General features: G+C 53.4%; 6 protein-coding genes across 6 annotated transcripts; 2 read left to right on the top strand and 4 right to left on the bottom strand.

The window, feature by feature from the left end:
* Nucleotides 1-550: 550 nt before the first annotated feature.
* QCR9 (Cytochrome b-c1 complex subunit 9, mitochondrial) lies at nt 551-1,006 on the bottom strand (the record flags this gene model as incomplete). The annotated part of the gene is made up of 4 exons (XM_062941446.1): nt 551-604; nt 667-715; nt 782-847; nt 954-1,006. The coding sequence occupies 4 exons, from the start codon at nt 1,004-1,006 to the stop codon at nt 551-553; spliced, it is 222 nt and encodes a 73-aa protein (XP_062804294.1).
* Nucleotides 1,007-1,506: 500 nt separating this feature from the next.
* On the top strand, nt 1,507-2,118 carry QC764_102180 (uncharacterized protein; the record flags this gene model as incomplete). Its single annotated transcript, XM_062941445.1, has 1 exon — nt 1,507-2,118. The coding sequence occupies one exon, from the start codon at nt 1,507-1,509 to the stop codon at nt 2,116-2,118; it is 612 nt and encodes a 203-aa protein (XP_062804293.1).
* A 467-nt stretch (nt 2,119-2,585) lies between these two features.
* Nucleotides 2,586-4,115, bottom strand: BCS1 (Complex III assembly protein translocase and chaperone; the record flags this gene model as incomplete). The annotated part of the gene is made up of 1 exon (XM_062941444.1): nt 2,586-4,115. One exon carries the CDS (start codon nt 4,113-4,115, stop codon nt 2,586-2,588), a length of 1,530 nt encoding a protein of 509 aa, XP_062804292.1.
* A 401-nt stretch (nt 4,116-4,516) lies between these two features.
* Nucleotides 4,517-5,173, bottom strand: QC764_102160 (uncharacterized protein; the record flags this gene model as incomplete). Its single annotated transcript, XM_062941443.1, has 1 exon — nt 4,517-5,173. One exon carries the CDS (start codon nt 5,171-5,173, stop codon nt 4,517-4,519), a length of 657 nt encoding a protein of 218 aa, XP_062804291.1.
* Nucleotides 5,174-5,478: 305 nt separating this feature from the next.
* On the top strand, nt 5,479-8,000 carry TIM44 (protein translocase subunit). The gene is made up of 2 exons (XM_062941442.1): nt 5,479-6,600; nt 6,657-8,000. The coding sequence occupies exons 1-2, from the start codon at nt 5,567-5,569 to the stop codon at nt 7,330-7,332; spliced, it is 1,710 nt and encodes a 569-aa protein (XP_062804290.1). The 5' UTR covers nt 5,479-5,566; the 3' UTR covers nt 7,333-8,000.
* Nucleotides 8,001-8,264: 264 nt separating this feature from the next.
* On the bottom strand, nt 8,265-15,216 carry QC764_102140 (uncharacterized protein). Its single transcript, XM_062941441.1, has 5 exons — nt 11,376-15,216; nt 10,101-11,320; nt 9,684-10,046; nt 9,237-9,627; nt 8,265-9,099 (listed from the first exon to the last, which is right to left on the bottom strand). The coding sequence occupies exons 1-5, from the start codon at nt 12,204-12,206 to the stop codon at nt 8,383-8,385; spliced, it is 3,522 nt and encodes a 1,173-aa protein (XP_062804289.1). The 5' UTR covers nt 12,207-15,216; the 3' UTR covers nt 8,265-8,382.
* Nucleotides 15,217-15,798: the final 582 nt, after the last annotated feature.

Here is a 15,798-nt window from a genome sequence, read left to right as displayed (position 1 = left end):
AGGTCCAGGCGGTTCAGCTGTCTCGGCGCTTGGGTGCAGTGTTTGCATGCACTACTATCACAAAGGAATTTGGTTGTTGGTGTAAGCGGCTTAGTTGGGCTGTCCTCCTGGATTCTTAAAAGAGTGTTCTAGTGATGCTCCAAGGTTTTTAAAACTTTAAAAGCTTGAGCATTACCAAAAGTGGATTATTGTATCACCCACTGGGTATCACAGTGAGATCCGTTCCACCGAAGCATGATTAGGTACTTAGAGATATGTTTGGACGGAGCATTATCTCATACATGGCACAACTATTAAGTCATACCTAATCCCTGAAGCTCCCGAGTTCATCCCACTACCTCCCCTAATCACCGTGACCTGCCAGAGCCAGCTTTCAGAGATGATGCACCATTGCAATCGCCAAGCAATGTTCTATTCCAGGTTCCTCTACAGCCGTCTCCGGTCTAGAAATATACAAGGTCGGGGCCCCTCCTCATTTTCCTGCCTCGACTAACCGCTCCTCGTTTGGGTCCATGCGGTGGTGTGTGTGATTTCCTTCGTCTGCCATCCTTTACTCGTCGTCCTCAGACTCGGCGTACTTGTGGCGGATGTCCTTCCATTGGCGCTGTTCCTCTCAGTCAGCATTTCCCCTTCCCTCATTCTGAATAGTGTGGCATGTCGACGTACCCCCCGGTTGTGGTGGTCCCAGACCTTGTTCATGACAGTGTCGTAGCCCCTGTTGACATGTTCAGCATGGTTGTTCTTTGCGCGGGTAGGCGTTCATGTCTAATCGGCGGCATACATGTTGAACGCAAAGGCACCGGCAAAGACGGCACCAAGCATGGTGGCGTTGTTGCGGAAGATGGCGCTATAGCTGGGTTAGTATCGGTAGTCGTCGGCTCCGGCGTGTCTCTCTCTCCCGGACGGGTAGGGCAGGACTTGCTTGTAAATGGCAGACTGGGAGCATCGCGCACATGGTCAGCACTGAGTTGTTCATTTCTCTTGGTACGGGGGCAGCTCTCACCATTTTGTCGGTTCTCGAGGTGACTACCTGGGTCAATTGAAAGACTCGGGTTCCGGGGTTGACGTCGGGAAGGTGGATGCGAGATCGCGAAGCTGGTCAAGGCCGGGTGTTTCGATGCGATTGAGCAAGCAAAACTGACTGACCACTGAATGGAAGCCGGAAACACCGCACGGAACTATCCGGCTGCCTTCTGATTGGCCAAAGCTGTCTTCCCAGGCTTGACAGGGCAGAAAGCTTGGCGGGACTGAACCCCGCCAAACATTTATTGCTGGAGCAGAGAGCGCAGAGAGCAACATGGCGTCTTTCATCCACATCTGACAACTCGACCGTTTCTCGCAACTCATGCAACGGTACTGCCACGCCGGTGTGCAGCAGGTGACGGGCTTTCGTCAACCTTTTTCCCGCCGAGACTTATTTTGAGTGAATTGGATCCGGCCGTTTCTGTTTCTTCCATCACATTGTCGCCCATCAGCTTCATCAGATCAAACCCCACCTCCACAACCATGCCATCCCAACCCACCAAATCCGGTATCGTGACCGACGAGGCCAGCGGCGAGCGCCACATCCCTGAGTCTGTCCGTGCCGATGGTAGCACAAGAAAAGCAATCAAGATCCGCCCCGGCTACCGCCCTCCTGAGGATATCGAAGTCTACAAGAACCCCGCCGCCGAGAGCTTTCGCACGCGCGGCAAGGGCCCCCCTCCCGGCTCGGAAGGCCTGAAGGACGAACCAAAGCCTGCTGCGTCCGCCTCTGCGAATAAGAACGCTAAGCGACGTGAGGCGGCCCGCAACAAGGCTCAAGCTGCAGAGGCTGCCGGTGCTTCGGCGAAGGCCCCCGAGAAGGCCCCCGAGAAGGCCCCCGAGCCTGTAGTGGAAGAGCTCGACTCCGAGGTGGAGAAGGCGAAGAAGGCTCGCAACCTCAAGAAGAAGCTCAGGCAGGTGAAGAGTCTTCAAGAGAAGCAGGAGGAAGGTACTGCTCTCTTGCCTGAGCAATTGGCGAAGGTCCTCAAGATTAACGAGCTTATTCGCGAGCTTGATGCTTTGGGCTTTGACTCTGAAGGAGAGCCCAAGAACAAGGAGGCCGATCCCACCAAGGACAAGACCGCCGACGACTGAGACCCCTACCACTGGGACTACGGTTATCAGAAACTCATATCCGGCTCAGTGTTGGATTACGACTAGCTTTTGCAGGCCCGGCCGACATATCACATCAGCAAACTCGGCCCATTGGCAACGAATCACTTGGAACCAGGACGTGGAATCCAATTCGGCCAGTTGGAGGACCTGAGATGCAAACGATCACAGTTGTATGTGGTCCTGTGCCATATTTATTATTCTGGCACATATCTACGCCTCGAGCGACTTGACAACAAGTCAGTTGGGAGGACATATAGAGGAGTGGCATGAGCTTTTAGGGGCTACTTAACCTTACGATGAAGTTCCTATAATCAAAGGAGCAGGCCAAGCCGAAGTAAATATATGGAGGGGCTAGCATCAAGCAATGTTGGATAAAAGCTGGGGTATCAACGGTCTATACAGTTTTACATAATGTACATTGATATACAAAAACCTTTGCCTGCTTCTCAGGCAGGAGATTTAATCGACCCCTCCACAGTAGGAGGCTCGGGCTCATATGTCCTCGGGATCAAGTGCTCAGCCATCTTGATCGCCCCTTCCATGTCCCCCTTGTGGAACTGGAACAATCCCTGAATGGCCGCCGTAGACGTGTGTCTTTTAGGAACAGCAGGATCTTTCTGGTCGCCACCAAACAACCCCAACCCATCCAATCTCTCCAAGAACCTTTCCCTGCCCTTGTGGTCAGTGTCAACATCCCCATAGTACCTATCCCACATTTGACCGGCCTGATACCGCGACGCCTCCCCAATCCTCACCATCATGTCCACTCTCCCCGGTCTGATCAGCGCCGGATCAAGCTTGTCAATGTGGTTCGTCGTTAAAAACGCTATCCTATCCTCGCCCGCCGCCAAGCCGTCCAGAGCGTTCAACAACCCAGAAGCAGTAACACTCCTCCCAGAATACCCATCCGGATCCCTCTGCCGTCTATTCACCAACGCAGCATCCACATCCTCCAACAACAAGATACTCTTCTCGGGCAACTGCGTCAACAGCTGCGCCAGCAAATCATCCGTCATGCCCATCTCGGACAAATTAATCATGGCAACCGAGTAATCCAGCTCTCCCGCCAGCGCCTGGATAAAACTCGTCTTTCCCGTCCCCGGCGGGCCATAAAGCAGATATCCGCGCCGATAGGGGACACCCCGCTCCGTGTACCACTCCTGAGCAGCCATAAACTCCTTCACATCCGCCACCAAGCTTTCCTTCACCCCCTCGTCGAGAATGACGCTCCCGAGAGGGCGTTTGAGTCTTGGCTTCCCAAGCACGGTCCACTGCATGTTGCGGGCCGTGTAGACAACTGTCTTGCCCTGCTGGAAAGACTGCGCCAGCTCGTGAGCCTGGGTGAAGACCTCGGCCAGGACATGCCGGTGCATCCAGAGGAGGGTAAGCGTCAACGTCTCGTGGGGCTCGCCCGTCGCGGTGGTGGCGGTGGAGGCTTTCTCGCGGTTGACGGCGATGTACACCCCTGGCTTGTGGCGGACGATGTGGTGCCCGAACCCTGGCTGGACGCGGAAATCGGCGTGGGTGCGGCCGTTGCCTTCTTCGCCGGCGACTTTGGAGAGGGATTTGGTTGTTGTTGTTACAGACAGTGACCGGAGCCGGGTGAGGCGCTGGGCGATGAAGCCCGAGTTGTCTCTTGGTTGGGCCAGCCAGGCCAGAACCCAGGAGTAGGAGGGGTCGCGCTTGGAGATCTCGATGTTGACGAGGAGCTGGCGGCGGAGGAGGGCAGTGCCTTGGATCAGGGTGCGGCGGCCAAAGGCGGCGGCTGCGCCTAGGGAGGCGAGGCCGAGACCGCCTGCGAAGACGGGGTTGGTGAAGAGCTGGTCGAGGGGGAGGAAGGAGGGGGCCGCCGCGGTGGAGGGGCTGGTTGATGGCGGGGCTGAGGGGCTATATGGTGGTGGTGATTGTGCTGACTGCGGTGATGGCGGGAACGGCAGGCCCACCGCGGGCGGCATCTGGGAATTGGGCGCCGGCATGGTGGACGGCTACATTGCGCGGTAATATCGGGGATGGATCTGGTGGGTTGCAAGGTCACTTGCGGGACGGAATGCTGAAAGTTGAATTGACAGGGCCGGGAGAACTTGAAATTTTAAGTGGGTCCAGGCCGTTGCAAGCCGGCGCTTTGGTATCCATTCCGCCGGACCCAAGACCTCAGAACGACATTCGTTGCTTCAACATAGGATGAACGCAAGACCACCAGAGGGATATATCCCTTAGGGCCTGTTCCCATGGTCAAATATGGGTAAACACTTCTGAACAAAGGAGAAAAGCCTCCCAGGAGTCCCCGGAAAGAACATGATAATATACAACATATACACAGGATATGGATCTGCCCCAGGTTTCGACATTCCCAACCCCCAAAATTTCTATCAACCCTTTAACCCAATCTCCTTGGTTTTTTGCTTCTGGTACCACCGAACTTGATTCTTGTCGAATCCGACACCTTGACAATCTTATCCCTCAACCCCTTGCCTTCGTTGCCCATCAGGACCTTGACGACCGCCTCTCTCCCGGACCCGAAACCGCGCAGGATAACCTCCAACTTGTGAATCTTCTTCGTCAAACCCTTCTGGTTCATCTTGTCGATCACATATGCTCCCAGCTGGTACGCCGAATCGTAGTGCTTGCGTCCGGCATGCTTGAAACCGAGGTTGCCGCAAGATAGCGAGATGAGGGCGTCCCGGTTGGGCTTTGTGAGAGTGACGTGTGTGTTGTGCTTGTGCGAGTAAATGTGGAAGTGATATGGCTCCAGCTCGGTATCCTCCTCCAAAGGATCCAGATTGAAATCCTGTGTCAGGTCTCCGCTGCTGCTGTTGGCTTTGGAGGGATCGGCAACGTTCTCCATGAAGTTCCTCGTAAGGGTCATCATGGCGTCCGACTGTGATGCCGGGGAAGAAGGGTTATCAGCCCGTACAATGGGCGACTGGGAGAAGAGGCGAGCCCATTGCGGCGCGCTGGGAGCTGGGTGTCGAGGTTTGGTCAAGGTCCGAAGCATGCCCTGTGCCATGAGGCGGGGCGTCGAGAACCGACTCATCTTTTGTTACCAGTTGCTGTCTGCTGGGTTTCAAAGAGGATCGGAACGGCTTGTTCGGTTTCGACTCGACTCGGGGCACTAGCGGATTGGTCGTGGGCGGTCTTCGGAGACACGGGGCGCAATTGGAGGTCGCTCACTAGGTGATCACTGCTGAGCGCAATGACCGCCTTTGGAGCTCGAATTAATTTTTGGGACCCCTCGGTGGCGGCCGACTGGAGCGCCGAGCCGGGAATTTGCCGGGGTCTTGGCAAAGATTTTGGCGGGCGGCCAAAGAATTCGAGATTTCGGGACCCCAGATATTGAAGCATCTTCTTGTTGCCGCATCCCATCCACTTTGCATGGGCCGAAATCCCACCACACTTGCGCGCTTTCTTTCATGTTACACTCTCGCTGATGTCGGCTGTCGGCTTCAATAATTCCACTTCTCTTCGCGCCTGTCTAGGGCCGTCCTCTTTCACAGCAGCAGCAACAGCCGCAGTAATCATGAACGCCTCCCGGCAGATCCAGAGGCTGTCGCCCGCCGCTCCATTGCGAGTATCGGGCCTCCGCAACATCACCAGCAATAATACTGTTGTGCCAGCACAGATTCGCCTTCTCTCCAGTCAGACCTCCCACATCCAGAACGGGCTTCGGCGGCCATCTACCCCTCCTTCGCTCCAGCAACAACCCCTCCTCCGATCGACCTTCCTCCCCAGTTCGCTCAGATTAGACACATCACCACCATCACACAGCCGCTCGTTCCACGCCTCTTCCAGATCACTTCAGTCCGAGAACGCCAAGGAACGTAAAGTACCAGTAGAAGAGAAGGAGAAGGAGCCAGAGTCCAAGGAGGAGGGCAAGGAGGAGACCAAGGAAGAGGCCAAGGAGAAGAAAGAAGAGGGCGAGGGCGAGGAGTCAGAGAGCAAGAAGGAGGAGAAGGGAAAGAAGGGCGATGCACCACCTCCCCCACCACATGGCGATAAGACTCCATGGCAGGTGTTCCTGGACACGATGCAGAGCGAATTCAAGCAGTCGAAGGAGTGGAATGAGTCAACCAAGGCCCTGTCCGCTGGCGCCACCGAGTTTATCGAGAGCGAAAAGGTCCGCAAGGCCCGTGAGGCCTACGAGGCCACGACCGGTGCCGTCACCAACACTGCCGCGACCGTTGTCAAAACCACTGCTGGTGCCATCGGCAAGGGTGCTCAGTGGACCTGGGAGACACGTGCCATGAAGGGTGTGAGAAAGGGTGCCAACATTACTGGTGAGGTGCTCGACAAAGCCACCAAGCCAATTCGTGAGACCGAGGCGTACAAGAATGTGAAGGATGTGATCGACGACGGAAGCAGTTCGAGATATGGTGGGTGGATCGAGAAGGAGGAGCGCAGGAAGCGGAAAGAGGCTCTAGAGAAGCTCAGGCCACAGACCGAGATCCATGAGGAGGACCCCAAGTAAGTCTTGTTGCTTGCAAAGTAGCAAGCATACCCAGCTAACAATACTCCCTCAGCGCCGGAACCAACGTCACTCTCCACAAGGACGCCGCCTGGAAGGAAGCCTGGCGCGACTTCCGCGACTCCAACAAGATGATGCAGAGCGTCTTCGGCCTGAAATCAGTCTACCAAGAGTCCGAGAACCCCCTCATCTCCACCGCCCGCAGCATCACCGACCGCGTCGCCGGCTTCTTCGCCGAGAACGAGACGGCCATGGTCATCAAGAAGGTCCGCACCATGGACCCGGCCTTCCAGATGGAGACCTTCCTCCAGGAACTTCGAGAGTACATCCTCCCCGAAGTCCTCGACGCCTACGTCAAGGGTGACGTCGAGACGCTTAAGCTCTGGCTCTCAGAGGCGCAGTACTCTGTGTACGAGGCCCTGACGAAGCAGTACCTCCAGAACGGCCTCAAGTCTGACGGCCGCATCCTCGATATCCGAGGTGTGGACGTCCTCAAGGCGCGCATGCTCGACCCTGGCGAGATCCCGGTTTTTGTTATTACTTGCCGGACGCAGGAGGTGCATGTGTACCGCAACGCCAAGACGGGCAAGCTCGCGGCGGGCATGGAGGACAAGGTCTCTCTCGTGACGTATGCTATTGGTATCACGAGGATACCTGAGGATGTCAACAACCCAGAGACTAGAGGGTGGAGGTTGATTGAGATGCAAAAGAGCGGGAGGGAGTGGATTTAAATTTGCTTCTTCTTTCTTTTGATTTGGTGTTGTTGGCCAAAAAAAAAAAAAACAAGAAACTGTATTATACGGGATAATGTTCAGCAAGGGGCAGGAACCATTTCTCGGCAAATGTATAGAAGGGAAGGGGGGTAGGTTGTGCGGCGCCTTGAGCATTTTCGACACACACACCACACATGAAAACAAAAACGAACAACAACACCACTCTTAAAATTTGTTGGCGTGGGAAGGGATGGGGGGTGGGGGAAAGCGAGCATCTATGTGTTGTTTTTTCCATGATGCGGACATTACTTGTAGTTTTTTATTGTACATTAGGGAGAAAGGAGGAAGCGAGAGTCTGGTGGGAGTGTTTGATGGTGTGTGAGCAAGTTGGCTGGGCCAGATGAGAGAGGGGGACAAGCAAAAATGGTGGTAGGAGGAGCTCACCCCGAATAGCTGGGAAAAGAGGGAGGATCTCAGTATCTTTTGCCTTTCTGGATAAACATTCTCATCCATATGTACAATTGTTGTGTATGCATTAATGAAGGCCAAAAGAATGATCAAAAAAAGTAAAAAGAGATATTCAGCAGCACACCACTTCTCTCTTGGATTACAATCATTGAACAGCTCACACATCTGTCTCACCCAACACAAAATCAAGACAATAATAACCCATCTCATTAAACCAAAGACACATATAACTAAATCCATAATTCTCCCCCGCTTTATCCCACGATATCATTATCATAAGAATTAAACCACCAACTCAACCCTTCCTTACACCCAGCCATTTTCTCAGCCACCATTATCACGTTATAATCACCCCCCGAAAGAAGACAAAAAGGGAGAAGAAAAAAACACGAAACTTTATCTATCCCATGAAACAGAATGCAAATAAGTTAACCCCATTTCTAAACCACCCCCACCACCCCGGCTCTCTCCCCCCTACCTATCCCACCTCTAATGTGATTGTGAATAAATAGCTAACACCCCCCTTTCAACCCCTCTATAGATGCACAATGCTGCAGTCAAAAGGTATGAACCCCCCAAAAAAGATGCTTGATCACCCACTCACTCCTCCACTTCGGTAGGAGACCGACTGATACCCTGCCCAGAACCACTCGGCTCACTTTTGCTCTGAATCCTCCTCGAATAAAACGGGAAGTATCCCCTCACTTCTCCCTCCTTCTCATCATCCCCATCACCACCCCCCTTCTTCCCCTTCTTCTCATCATCATCAAAACATGTCCGCTTTCCCTTCTCATCCTCATCCTCCTCGTCATCACTCTCAGGTGTCCGCGGTGAGATCGACTTCCAATCTAATCTCGGTTTTCTTGGAGTTGTCGTCAATCCCATACCCATCATTCCCACGGTTGACGGGACTTTTCCCCAGTACTGCTGCTTGACATTCTGCCCTACTCTCTGCTGCTGCGTTTGTCTCACACCCAACGAGGACGACAAAGGCAACCCACCGCCGGGTGGAAACAGCGGATACGGCGTTGCCGCCGCCCCAGCAGGAACCATAACCACTGGCGTGGCAAAAAACTGAACGTGGTGGTTCGGCGGGATGACCCCAGGCGGTGGAACAAGTCCACGAGGAAGGGGGGCAACAGGTGAAGGAGGTGGTGCAGGAGTAGTAGTCAAAGGTACAACCCGCGGGCTGTCGTTTCCAAATGACCGATCCACTACCCTTCCAACAGGGCTAGACGGAGTGGTTGTGCTAATGCGAGGCATAAAGGTCGGAGCACCAGGGTTCAGCCTCAAGCGGCTCGACGACGACGAAGTGTCCTACACGGGGTTAGAAAAGGCCAGGAAAGATAGAACCCCGAGCCACCAAAAAGTCCATGTATCTAGATATATATGTCACGATATATATAGAGCCCGATACATTCCCTTCAGTGCAAACAGGATTCTATCAATCATACCTCTTTTTTGTGCCCGTTCACTGCACCACTCGCTGGTTTGGTGTTCTCTGAGCCGACGGAGCCGTTTACAGCGCTGTTCGGATCTTTCGTGGCGTCTCCATTCGTCTGCACACTTGGCTTGTTTGTCACTTTCGCGAGCACCGAGTTGGTAGCTTCAGCGCTCAGGTCATTGACGATATTCGGTGCTTTACGTCCCTTGACCGGGGACTTGGTGCCGTCCGGAGTCGAATCCTTGCTGTCCTTGGGCTTGACAAAAATTTGCTTCGACCAGAGCTCGGCATATTTGCCGTCCTCTTGCAGGATCAGCTCCTCGTGGCTGCCCTGTTCGACAATCTCTCCTCCGCCAACAACAATAATGCGGTCAGCATTCATGATAGTGGAAAGTCGATGCCTATCAAAACAACGTCAGCACTTTAGCCCCTTGTCTCCCATTTCAACAAAACTTACGCAACAATAAAAGTGGTCCTCCCCTTGCAAAGGGTTCTCAATGCCTCCTGAATTTTCTGCTCAGTCTCGGTATCGACCGCACTGGTAGCCTCATCGAGGAGCACAATTGCCGGCCTCTTCAAGATGGCCCTTGCAATCGCCACTCTTTGAAGCTCACCCCCAGAAAGCTTGACACCACGCTCCCCAACCCGAGTGTTGTAACCGTCCGAGAATCCCATGATTTGTTCATGGATACTAGCAGCCTTGCACGCCTCATGGACCTCCTCATCTGTCGCCGTGAGCTTCGCATACCGGACATTGTTCATGATGGTGTCATCAAACAGGATCGGGCTTTGCGGGACAATGCCGATTTGTCCTCTCAAGCTGTTCATGTCGTTAGCATTACCCTCGTATCTAATCAGCTCGTTAGTAGCATACCTGAACAAATCCACATCCCTGATATCCTGCCCATCAATCATGATGCTTCCCTTCGTCACATCATAGAACCGATCCAGCAGCTTCAGAATCGTCGACTTTCCCGCCCCCGTTGCCCCAACAAAAGCAACCGTCATCCCGGGCGTGGCCTCAAAGTCGATGTTCCTCAAGATCTCCTTCTTCTTGTCGTACGAGAAGCACACATTCTCAAACTTGACCCTCCCGCCGGTGAAATACAGTGGCGGTGCCCCCTCCTTGTTCTTGATGGTCGGTTTCGTCTGCATGATCTCCAACAGCTGCTCGGCGTGAATAAGATCCTTGCTTATCGTCTTGCCCAGCCCAGCAAAGAAGGTCAGCGGCGCCACCAGCTGAGCCCAATACGTCAGCAACATGATGAACTTTCCGGGTGTGACTTGGCCATGTGTAATCTGGTAAACCGCCAGAAAAGCACCAGCAAGCAAACCCGACAGTAACACCAAGAACTGGAAAGCATAAGCAACCACGTAGCCAAAGTACACCTTCTGCGACTTTGCCACCCGATCCTTGACAGCCTCCGAGTATCTTGCCTCCTCATGTCCAACTTGGTTGAAGCAGGTGACCGTTGACCATCCCTGAATACCAGCCTGTCTGACATAGTGTTCCTTGAACCAGGCGCTGACCTCACCTCTCCTCGCAGACTTGAGCTTCGAAATCATCCGAGTGGCAATATACAGAAACACGGCCGCGGTAGCAATGGTGATGAAGCCTTCGTACGGTCCAAAGGTATACGACAGGTAGATGAAGGCGACCGTCATATCGATCAGCATGGGAACGGCCTGAAAACAAATCGATTCGAGCATGTTGGAGATGCTTTGACCAGACTGAATGGCCATCATGATGTCGGAAGAACTCTTCGAATCGTGGAAATCGGACGAGAGGTTAAGGACGTGGGAGTATGCCGCCGTGCTCATAGCATCGAAGGAGTAATACTCAACCGGAATCCAAAGCCACTGTCGCAAGAGGGAAAGACCTGCTTCGGAAGCTACCAGCTTCAGACCAGCAAATATCATGACCTCGGTCCAGGGGTTTCTGTCCACATCACCAGCCAAACTGTCCATAATGATGCCCATCTGCCGCGGGATCAAAACATTGATGGCGTTCATGGCGAGCAAGCAAACACCAACAAGAACAACGCGAACCTGAAGCGATCGATGATTGACAGGCCAAACGTAAGGGAAGAAAACCTGCATCCGTGTCACATTAGCTTCACCTCAGCATCCACATACTATTCAGACATACCAAGAAACTCTTCGCGTATGTAACCCAGTTACCCTTCTCCTTCAACCTCTTCTCCATCGCCTCATTTGCCTGCCTCTCCCTCCTCTCCCACGGAGACTCAACCGCATCAGTAGTCGGGCTCTGACTAGCATCCGTAGAACTATCCGACGTAGCCCCATACCCATTCTGGCTCCTCTCCTCCCCATCCGACTCAACCCCGTTCACATGTCCATTCGTCTTGTTGAGCAAGCCCTGCCTTTCCATATCAGTAGCCTTTTCCCTCTTCACATTCCAAACCCCCTCAAAATAAAACATCAACACCAACCCAAACGCAGCCCATCTCGCCCCAGCCGCCGAGAAATCAAAAATCTTCCTGAATCCCAACCCCCCAGTTTCCACCGTAGTCTTCCAAGTCAACCAAACCAAAACAGGTTCAAAAACCATCCCCATGCCCACACTCCCCATATACGGCCACAGCACCACCGCCTTTTCCGCCTCCCAAAGCCCCGCAAACTGCACCCCAAACACCAGCGCGCAGCTCAGCAAGCCGATGATGACATCCTGCTCCGCCGGGGGGAACTTCTCTTCGGCAACCGCCACAAATAGTAGATATCCCAGTTGAGCAAACCAACTCAGAATGCCCAGCATCAACAGCCAAGAGATGAACCTGCGACGGGGATGGTCCTTGGACTCGGCGGTGGACCGGGTCTGGAGAGTGCAAACCGCAATGGTGGACGAGATGGTGTAGTAGATGAAGACAGCGGCTGGGTATCCGTAGTGAAGCGAGGCGAGGAGGTGGCGGAATATTGGGCTCTCCTCTTCTGGGACGTCGGCGTCGTATGGGTCCGCCATTGTGTGTTGGGTTTATAGAGAGGGCTGGCTAGCCTCGGCCAATAAAAGAGATTATATATCGTTTGTTTGCTTGTTGCTGTGTAAACTGGTCGTTCTCGAACGTGCAATCGAGACAGCAACACAGAGCGGAAGTAAAAAGATGGATTCCTTTTTCGATCGTCGTAGAAGAAGTTAAAGTTATGGTATACGGTAAGGCAGATGGAAGCCTAAAATGACACGAGGATGTTTTTTTTTTTTGGCCTTTCCCGTGCTGTCTTTCGTTGACTGTCGGAGGTGTTGTATGTTTGTGTGTGTGTGTGTGTGTATGTGTGTGTGGTTGGAAAAAGTAAGCCGTCCCGTCGAGATAGGTAGGCGAAAGAAAGAGGCAACCCTTCCAGACCAGATCCTTCGGCCTTGCCTGACTTGATGATTCAGACCCGTTCGTTGTTGCCGAAAAGTTGCAAGTATGCGTGTTCCACAGCTCAATCTCCTCCGTCGGGTTACCCTTCCTCGCTCTTTCCTTTTGAAATCGTTGCCACAAACACCCGCCGAGCGGACCTCAGAAAGTGCAAACCGCGGAGTCTTGTTGCAAAGTCTCAGTTGAGGAAAGATAACACCACCCGCCAGGCAGGTACACGCAATCGAACAAAGGACCTGTCTGTCTGTGCTAAGCTATTGCCCGAGAGTGGGTACTCAAAGAAAGAACCCGTGGCAATGGAAGATCTGGTCTTCTCCGTCCGACAATCTGAGACAACAGAAAATAATGCGATGGTAGTTGTCGTCTTGTGCCGTGTGAGCAATGCAGAGAAGAAAGCTTGTCTAGATAGGGAAAACTTTCAACAGCCTTGGACTTCTTACTCCGGACGCCCCCCCCCCTGAACTGTCTGAATAGCCAAATCGCGTGTTGACCCTGGATTGGGCCAAAGCAAAAGGTACAGTGGGTTCCCTTGGCTATGTGTTCCCAGTCCCGCGGAACCTGCTGCACATGCAAGACGAGAGAGAGAGGGAGAGAATGCAAACAAAGCAAATGTCCGGGGGTCCCTCCTCTGCTGCTTGCTCCGCTTGTCAACCGACTGGGAAGGTCTGACAAGACGCACACGCACACACCACACAACACCTGTCGCGTAAGTCGTGATCCACAGAACCCGGCTGTGTGTGTCAACTTATATTTCCCGTCACCGCAAGGCTAACAGAACAAACAGTGGGACAGGATAGATGGGAACTGGTAGAACCAACTCTATCATCCAGCGAGATTGCTGGGCACGTGTTGTTGAACTGACTCTCACACCCCCCGTGAGAGAGAGAGCCTCTCGGATTCTTTGCCGTTTACTCTGAGCCTCCGAAGCCGGTGCTTCCGTCCAACTGCAGGGACAGCTCCTCTCTCAAAATAGAGAGGTTTGCCTCGACCGGCAGAGGTGACAAATGCAAGCACGACAGGAAGAATTTGCCGCGTCCCTGTGAGAGTTTGGGCCAGCTGGACAAAATCCGTGGTTCTCCTTAGGTATGTGAGACCGTCAAGCGGACAAGATGTGGTACCAGCGTACACAAGAGGTCACCTCGAACGACGACGCGCCGCCCAACCCGAACACGAATCTGGTCTTCTGGCTGATGTTATGGGCTTGGAGTATGATAAAGCGGCTCTATGTTTGGCGCCGGTGTGGAGGGGCAAAAAGTCCAGGCTTAAAATATATTGGGAAAAGATCCGAGGACGGCTTGTTGTGGCAAGGTCGACTGGAGGATAAGGTGACTGAGGGACCGAGTCAATGAGTTGGAAAAGTATTGGGCGGTGTAAGAGAAGGGTGACCTTTGGTAACGGCTAAGTTGGCTGTCCACTGCGTAATCCTTCAGCAAGAGGCTCCCCCAACAAGCGAAAGGGTCACAAAACGGAAAGCTTGGAGGCCGGTCGTGATGATGGGAGCGGCACAGGAGTCTCACACACCTCGGCCACGTTGTGTCCCAAGGAGCCGGTTCCTTCTTTCAGACGAGACTTGGACCAATGCGGCTGAGGTCAACAAAGTGGGTTAACATAAGCGTAGTTGTAAGGTTTGTAAGGCTCGCGGCGTTGGCTGATGGTAGCCCACCTTTGTTGTGATCATGAGAGCTTGACCGAGCTTACAAAACAGGATTGGGAAGGGGGAGACTCTCGTGATCTGTCACTTGAACATTGGAAGAGACGGTGTGCGCCAGCAAGCGCTAGCGAATGCGTGTGCGTGCCCCGTCATGTAATTCATATTGCTTTTTTCAATATTCGAATTCCTTGGGGCCTGCCAAGATCGGGAATCTTGGGTTGGTTTTGCCCCTGTCCGGATTGTTGACTGCCACTCACACCACTACGGTGAGGAAGGGAAGGGAACATGGGGTGGTGGCATGGGCGCCAGCCGAATCCAGGATCAGCACATCGGGCGGTGTAATCAATCTGGAGATCGATCCTTTTCCCTGCCGCGGCAGGCGAGCAGCCGAACTTCGGGCGCCGTTCCCGACAACAAGCCTGAAAAAAAGCACAGTCCACATGGGGCCGGAACCTCGCTCATGAGCTCCACGACCTCCCGCTGCCACAAACGCCTATCTGCACTAAGAGTTTTCAAACTCTTGAATGTGATTTGTTTCCAGAGTGGCGGAGAGAGAAGAGACGGCTTGGGGTTTGCTCATTTGTGAATCTTTGTACCAAGTGTCGGATAGCTAGAGTGGTATCCACATTCCAGTAATGGAAGCTTTCCCACCGTCCTGGGCCACGTTATCACCGCCCTCACTATCACACGCGCCTGGTGTCGTACTCATGCGAATTTATATGGACCTTGTGTCACCCCAGAAGCAGTCGGCCAGCAAAGGATTTTTGGTTGCATTGGCTCATCATCATCAGCATCACGAGGTCGTCTAGATTGTGTGAACCTAATGGCTCGGCAGTTGGACGAACTCGGTGAGGGGTGACAGGTTCCTCATCGTTGGTTCCGTGGCGATCATATGGGTTGTCACCTAAAATTGGAAATCGATATCTTTGCCGTTACACATGCAACGAGATAGGATATATGGGCCTTTAGGAGATGCACAAATCTTCACACCATATGCAGCCACAGCGCTGCCAGGAGAAAGGGTTGTGTCCAAATGTGGGGTACTGCATTCGAAAAGGAGGTGTGCTGAGAAAAAGGCCTGGTGCTTCCAACCAACCCCGCCGATATGGCATTGCTCTGGTACTGTGTCGTGGCCGGGTGTTTCTGAGGGGTTTCTGTCGGGGTTTTCGTCTACGATGATCAGTTCGGACCCGCACCATGTGGAAAGGTGACCGGAGGAAAACATCCACGAAGCACAAGTTTGCAACAAGTTCTCGACCATCGCAGCCAAAGCCCGATGGATGTCCCGGGCTTCGGTGTGGGGCTATCGGCGATGTGGGTCTCGGTGTGTTCCGTTTCGGAGGACCTCGTCCCGTCGGGAGTCGGGGAGGTGGGTCACATTGAAATCTGGGTCGGGCTCTTTGGGACTCCGGATTTGGTAAGGCTTTGAGACGCATAGTCGGATCGAGGATCGACGGTACGGCAAAAGAGAGAACTGACAGCTTCTTCCTATCCTTACCAATAGGCCTAGGTCGGCGATAGTCTTGAACACTTGCAGCTCCACA

This window comes from Podospora pseudoanserina, chromosome 1, assembly GCF_035222485.1.
Source record: "Podospora pseudoanserina strain CBS 124.78 chromosome 1, whole genome shotgun sequence".
NCBI classification, from domain to species: domain Eukaryota; kingdom Fungi; phylum Ascomycota; class Sordariomycetes; order Sordariales; family Podosporaceae; genus Podospora; species Podospora pseudoanserina.
The sequence above is the reverse complement of the archived record's forward strand: the minus strand, read 5'-3'. Positions and strand labels throughout refer to the sequence as shown.